The sequence below is a fragment of the Coregonus lavaretus genome (assembly GCF_964263955.1).
Source record: "Coregonus lavaretus genome assembly, contig: HAP1_SCAFFOLD_7783, whole genome shotgun sequence".
NCBI classification, from domain to species: domain Eukaryota; kingdom Metazoa; phylum Chordata; class Actinopteri; order Salmoniformes; family Salmonidae; genus Coregonus; species Coregonus lavaretus.
Genome location: NW_028161199.1, coordinates 17,501 through 24,685, shown reverse-complemented (window position 1 = coordinate 24,685; position 7,185 = coordinate 17,501). Strand labels below are relative to the sequence as shown.

The following is a 7,185-nucleotide window of genomic DNA, read 5'->3' as shown; positions in this document are numbered from 1 at the left end:
CCTCTCTCTCTCCTCCCTCTCCCTCTCCCCCTCTCTCTCTCTCACCCCTCTCCTCCCCCCTCTCTCCTCTCCCTCTCTCTCTCTCTCCCCACTCTCTCTCCCCTCTCCCCCCTCTCTCTCTCTCTCTCTCTCTCTCTATAGTATGCATCTGGCTCTGGTCTAGTTTACAACACATTGCCTTTTAGCTGCATTAAAGATAATTCTGGGATTGGAAAAAAGAACAAAACGGCAGCCCTGCTAATTGAAATGACCATTCAACAGCTCCCATATCCCAGACGGCTACTTTTAAGTCCTTGGCTCTCCCTCTCCTCTGTCATATCGTCAGTTCCCTCCTTCCTGTTCATATCCATTGTGTTCTTCTCAGGACCTACCTATACTTCTGCTATGCTCATCATCCGTGCTCCTTCATTCATTCATGCCTTATTTGTCCTTCATTTGTCCCTTCATTGTCTCCACATCCATTCTCTCTCTAGAGTAAGTAGAGGCTTAGAGAAGTTGGGAAAACAACTTTGAGGTAAATAAATCATTTGTGTTTTACTCACTCAGTGGAGTGATAGACCTAGGAATTACGATTACGTAGTCAGGAATGTTCAGGGTTATTTAAGGAGCTGAATGAGGTAGTCTGCCATTCAGCTGTACTACTTTGAAGTAGGCTGCCATTCAGCTGTACTACTTTGAGGTAGGCTGCCATTCAGCTGTACTACTTTGAGGTAGGCTGCCATTCAGCTGTACTACTTTGAAGTAGGCTGCCATTCAGCTGTACTACTTTGAGGTAGGCTGCCATTCAGCTGTACTACTTTGAGGTAGGCTGCCATTCAGCTGTACTACTTTGAGGTAGGCTGCCATTCAGCTGTACTACTTTGAAGTAGGCTGCCATTCAGCTGTACTACTTTGAGGTAGGCTGCCATTCAGCTGTACTACTTTGAAGTAGGCTGCCATTCAGCTGTACTACTTTGAGGTAGGCTGCCATTCAGCTGTACTACTTTGAGGTAGGCTGCCATTCAGCTGTACTACTTTGAGGTAGGCTGCCATTCAGCTGTACTACTTTGAGGTAGGCTGCCATTCAGCTGTACTACTTTGAGGTAGGCTGCCATTCAGCTGTACTACTTTGAGGTAGGCTGCCATTCAGCTGTACTACTTTGAGGTAGGCTGCCATTCAGCTGTACTACTTTGAAGTAGGCTGCCATTCAGCTGTACTACTTTGAGGTAGGCTTCCATTCAGCTGTACTACTTTGAAGTAGGCTGCCATTCAGCTGTACTACTTTGAGGTAGGCTGCCATTCAGATGTACTACTTTGAGGTAGGCTGCCATTCAGCTGTACTACTTTGAGGTAGGCTGCCATTCAGCTGTACTACTTTGAGGTAGGCTGCCATTCAGCTGTACTGCCATATCTTGTTTACGTTATAGCTAGTTAGGTTATGTGTCTGTCCTTTGTACAGGTAAAGAGATTGAGAGTGTGTGTGTGTGTGTGTCCGTTCGTCTGTCTGTGAGTGTGTAAGTCTCGTCCGTGTAATTTAATGTTGACTTCCTTGTTTCGGTTGCAGGACACAGACGTTCTGTGGACCGACTTCCATCAGAAGCTGGTGGATAATGCTTTGATATCCATGGACACATATCTGGGACAGTTCCCTGATATTAAGGTAGGATCCTCATCATTAGGTGTGTGATGAGGTGTGGGATGAGGTGTGTGTGATGAGGTGTGTGTGATGAGGTGTGTGTGATGAGGTGTGTGATGAGGTTTGTGATGAGGTGTGTGTATTGAGGTGTGGGATGAGGTGTGGGTGTGTGAGGTGTGTGTATTGAGGTGTGGGATGAGGTGTGTGATGAGGTGTGTGTGATGAGGTGTGTGATGAGGTGTGTGTATTGAGGTGTGGGATGAGGTGTGGGTGTGTGAGGTGTGTAATGAGGTGTGTGATGAGGTGTGTGATGAGGTTTGTAATGTGTGTGTGTGATGAGGTGTGTGATGAGGTGTGTGATGAGGCGTGTGTGATGAAGTGTGTGTGATGAGGTGTCTGTGATGAGGTGTGTGATGAGGTTTGTGATGAGGTGTGTGATGAGGTGTGTGATGAGGTGTGTGATGAGGTGTGTGATGAGGTGTCCTTGTCTTCTTCTTCATCAGTCTCGTATTGCTAAGCGTGACAGGAAGCTTGTGGACTACGACAGTGCCAGACACAACCACTCTTCTACCAATAAGGGGAAGAAAGGAAAGGATGGGGGCATCAAGATCACCAAGGTAACATAACTTCTCCCATCGCTGGATATGTGGCCCTTTTAATTCTGTTGTCTCTGTATACCAGTAATTTACTCTGAACTAAATGCGTACAGTGGGGAGAACAAGTATTTGATACACTGCTGATTTTGCAGGTTTCCCTACTTACAAAGCATGTAGAGGTCTGTAATTTTTATCGTAGGTACACTTCAACTGTGAGAGACAGAATCTAAAACAAAAATCCAGAAAATCACATTGTATGATTTGTAAGTAATTAATTTTCATTTTATTGCATGACATAAGTATTTGATCACCTACCAACCAGTAAGAATTCCAGCTCTCACAGACCTGTTAGTTTTTCTTTAAGAAGCCCTCCTGTTTTCCACTCATTACCTGTATTAACTGCACCTGTTTGAACTCGTTACCTGTATAAAAGACATCTGTCCACACACTCAATCAAACAGACTCCAACCTCTCCACAATGGCCAAGACCAGAGAGCTGTGTAAGGACATCAGGGATAAAATTGTAGACCTGCACAAGGCTGGGATGGGCTACAGGACAATAGGCAAGCAGCTTGGTGAGAAGGCAACAACTGTTGGCGCAATTATTAGAAAATGGAAGAAGTTCAAGATGACGGTCAATCACCCTCGGTCTGGGGCTCCATGCAAGATCTCACCTCGTGGGGCATTAATGATCATGAGGAAGGTGAGGGATCAGCCCAGAACTACACGGTAGGACCTGGTCAATGACCTGAAGAGAGCTGGGACCACAGTCTCAAAGAAAACCATTAGTAACACACTACGGCGTCATGGATTGAAATCCTGCAGCGCACGCAAGGTCCCCCTGCTCAAGCCAGCGCATGTCCAGGCCCGTCTGAAGTTTGCCAATGACCATCTGGATGATCCAGAGGAGGAATGGGAGAAGGTCATGTGGTCTGATGAGACAAAAATAGAGCTTTTTGGTCTAAACTCCACTCGCCGTGTTTGGAGGAAGAAGAAGGATGAGTACAACCCCAAGAACACCATCCCAACCGTGAAGCATGGAGGTGGAAACATCATTCTTTGGGGATGCTTTTCTGCAAAGGGGACAGGACGACTGCACCGTATTGAGGGGAGGATGGATGGGGCCATGTATCGCGAGATCTTGGCCAACAACCTCCTTCCCTCAGTAAGAGGATTGAAGATGGTTCGTGGCTGGGTCTTCCAGCATGACAACGACCCGAAACACACAGCCAGGGCAACTAAGGAGTGGCTCCGTAAGAAGCATCTCAAGGTCCTGGAGTGGCCTAGCCAGTCTCCAGACCTGAACCCAATAGAAAATCTTTGGAGGGAGCTGAAAGTCCGTATTGCCCAGCGACAGCCCCGAAACCTGAAGGATCTGGAGAAGGTCTGTATGGAGGAGTGGGCCAAAATCCCTGCTGCAGTGTGTGCAAACCTGGCCAAGACCTACAGGAAACGTATGATCACTGTAATTGCAAACAAAGGTTTCTGTACCAAATATTAAGTTCTGCTTTTCTGATGTATCAAATACTTATGTCATGCAATAAAATGCAAATTAATTACTTAAAAATCATACAATGTGATTTTATGGATTTTTGTTTTAGATTCCGTCTCTCACAGTTGAAGTGTACCTATGATAAAAATTACAGACCTCTACATGCTTTGTAAGTAGGAAAACCTGCAAAATCAGCAGTGTATCAAATACTTGTTCTCCCCACTGTATATATCTGTTGACAATACTCTCTCTCTCTCTCTCTGTTGCTCCCCCCCCCCCCCCTCTCTCTCTCTCTCTCTCTCTATCTCTCCCTTTCTCGCCTTCCCCTCCCTCTCTTCATCTTTTCATCTCTCCCCACCTCCAGCCAGCATCTCTGTTAGAGAGGGCCACACCAGGTTGGGCTCAGGGCATCCTGTCAGCCCACAACATTGCTCAGAGTAACCTCTCCAGGAACCAGGTGGGTCCAACACCCTTCTCAACCACCCTGTTGACTACTGCTGTCATGGGGACTCAACACTCTATTGTAGTCTGTAGTCTGCCTGCAATAGCTTTAGAACTTTAGAAAGAGCCTCCATTTTACATCATTTCTTTCCCAGACACAAAACCTTTGTCTTCACACAAGGGAGTTAGCTAGTAGTTGGCTAGTAGTTGGCTAGTAGTTGGCCAGTAGTTGGCCAGTAGTTGGCTAGTAGTTGGCTAGTAGTTGGCCAGTAGTTGGCTAGTAGTTGGCCAGTAGTTGGCCAGTAGTTGATCAGTACTTGGCCTGTAGTTGGCTAGTAGTTGGCTAGTAGTTGGCTAACCAGGTGTTTGACAACTACATTATATAGTGTATTGGAATGGTAAGAGATAAATAAGGATTGTGACAGATAGTGTGTGTGTGTTTCTGTGTGTGTCAGGCAGAGGACGAGTTGGAGAGAGCTCAGAAGGTGTTTGAGGAGATTAATGAAGATCTGCAGGAGGAACTGCCCTCACTATGGAACAGGTACATCTCACTATGGAACAGGTACATCTCACTATGGAACAGGTACATCTGAAATGGAACAGGTACATCTGAAATGGAACAGGTACGTCTCACTATGGAACAGGTACGTCTCACTATGGAACAGGTACATCTGAAATGGAACAGGTACATCTGAAATGGAACAGGTACATCTCACTATGGAACAGGTACATCTCACTATGGAACAGGTACATCTCACTATGGAACAGGTACATCTCACTATGGAACAGGTACATCTCACTGTGGAACAGATACATCTCACTATGGAACAGGTACATCTCACTATGGAACAGGTACGTCTCACTATGGAACAGGTACATCTCACTATGGAACAGGTACATCTCACTACGGAACAGGTACATCTCACTATGGAACAGGTACATATCACTATGGAACAGGTACGTCTCACTGTGGAACAGGTACGTCTCACTATGGAACAGGTACGTCTCACTGTGGAACAGGTACGTCTCACTGTGGAACAGGTACATCTCACTATAGAACATGTACATCTCACTGTGGAACAGGTACATCTCACTATGGAACAGGTACGTCTCACTGTGGAACAGGTACGTCTCACTATGGAACAGGTACATCTCACTGTGGAACAGGTACATCTCACTGTGGAACAGGTACATCTCACGATGGAACAGGTACGTCTCACTATGGAACAGGTACATCTCACTATGGAACAGGTACATCTCACTATGGAACAGGTACATCTCACTATGGAACAGGTACATCTCACTATGGAACAGGTACATCTGGAATGGAAGAAAAAGGAAAATAATGTATTTGTTCGATTCCAAAGTGTGCATAGAAAGTATAAACAGTACTAGCGATGCACTAAGGTTTTCAATAAGGTTTATAATAATTATTTGTTAAATCTCTCTACCCCTCTCCATCTCTTTTCCCTCTTTTCTCTCTCTCACTCTTTCTTCGCTGTGTCCATCTCCATCCCCTTTCTCTGTGTCCATAGTCGAGTAGGCTTCTACGTTAGCACCTTCCAGAGTATGGCTGGCTTTGAGGAGAAGTTCCACAAGGAGATGGGCAAGGTGAGTCTGATAACTTGATGTTGGTGTAACCGAGAAGTCGATGAATTAATATCGATACCCAAGATTTGATACCTTGTTTTTCTTTTTCTCCTGTCTCTCTCTCTCTCTCTCTCTCTCTCGCTCTCTCTCTCTCTCTCTCTCTCTCTCTCTCTCTCTCTCTCTCTCTCTCTCTCTCTCTCTCTGTCTCTCTCTCTCTCTCTCTTGTCTCTCTCTGTCTCTCTCTCTCTGTCTCTCTCTCTCTCTCTCCCTCTCTCTCTCTCTCTACCCTCTCTCTCTACACACTCTCTCTCTCTGTCTCTCTCGCTCTCTCTCTAAACCCCCCCCCCCTCTCTCTCTCTCTCTCTGTCTCTACCCCCCCCCCCCCCCCCCCCACTCTCTCTTTCTCTCATTCACACCGTATGCAGCTCGACCAGAATCTGTACGATGTTCTTGTCAAACTGGAGAGACAGGACATGTCTGGGTGAGTTTCTGTCATTGTATTACATAGTATACCGTTCCTTATACAGTGGGGAGAACAAGTATTTGATACACTGCCGATTTTGCAGGTTTTCCTACTTTCAAAGCACGTAGAGGTCTGTCATTTTTATCATAAGTATTTGATCACCTACCAACCAGTAAGAATTCCGGCTCTCACAGACCTGTTAGTTTTTAATTAAGAAGCCCTCCTTTTCTCCACTCATTACCTGTATTAACTGCACCTATTTGAACTCGTTACCTGTATAAAAGACACCTGTCCACACACCCAATCAAACAGACTCCAACCTCTCCACAATGGCCAAGACCAGAGATTTGTGTAAGGACATCAGGGATAAAATTGTAGACCTGCACAAGGCTGGGATGGGCTACAGGACAATAGGCAAGCAGCTTGGTCAGAAGGCAACAACTGTTGGCGCAATTATTAGAAAATGGAAGAAGTTCAAGATGACGGTCAATCACCCTCGGTCTGGGGCTCCATGCAAGATCTCACCTCGTGGGGCATCAATGATCATGAGGAAGGTGAGGGATCAGCCCAGAACTACACGGCAGGACCTGGTCAATGACCTGAAGAGAGCTGGGACCACAGTCTCAAAGAAAACCATTAGTAACACACTACGCCGTCATGGATTAAAATCCTGCAGCGCACGCAAGGTCCCCCTGCTCAAGCCAGCGCATGTCCAGGCCCGTCTGAAGTTTGCCAATGACCATCTGGATGATCCAGAGGAGGAATGGGAGAAGGTCATGTGGTCTGATGAGACAAAAATAGAGCTTTTTGGTCTAAACTCCACTCGCCGTGTTTGGAGGAAGAAGAAGGATGAGTACAACCCCAAGAACACCATCCCAACCGTGAAGCATGGAGGTGGAAACATCATTCTTTGGGGATGCTTTTCTGCAAAGGGGACAGGACGACTGCACCGTATTGAGGGGAGGATGGATGGGGCCATGTATCGCG

The 7,185-nt window shown here is 46.3% G+C and overlaps 1 protein-coding gene across 1 annotated transcript in view; it reads left to right on the top strand.

The window, feature by feature from the left end:
- Window positions 1–1,544: 1,544 nt before the first annotated feature.
- LOC311121025 (myc box-dependent-interacting protein 1-like) overlaps window positions 1,545–7,185 on the top strand; it is a gene marked incomplete at both ends in the record, with an annotated part of 14,991 nt that continues 9,350 nt past the window's right edge. Inside the window, 6 exons of the mRNA XM_084195567.1 lie at window positions 1,545–1,640; window positions 2,120–2,233; window positions 4,069–4,161; window positions 4,601–4,686; window positions 5,681–5,756; window positions 6,161–6,216. Coding sequence (XP_084051693.1) covers window positions 1,545–1,640; window positions 2,120–2,233; window positions 4,069–4,161; window positions 4,601–4,686; window positions 5,681–5,756; window positions 6,161–6,216 — 521 coding nt within the window. The remainder of the gene's footprint in view (window positions 1,641–2,119; window positions 2,234–4,068; window positions 4,162–4,600; window positions 4,687–5,680; window positions 5,757–6,160; window positions 6,217–7,185) is intronic.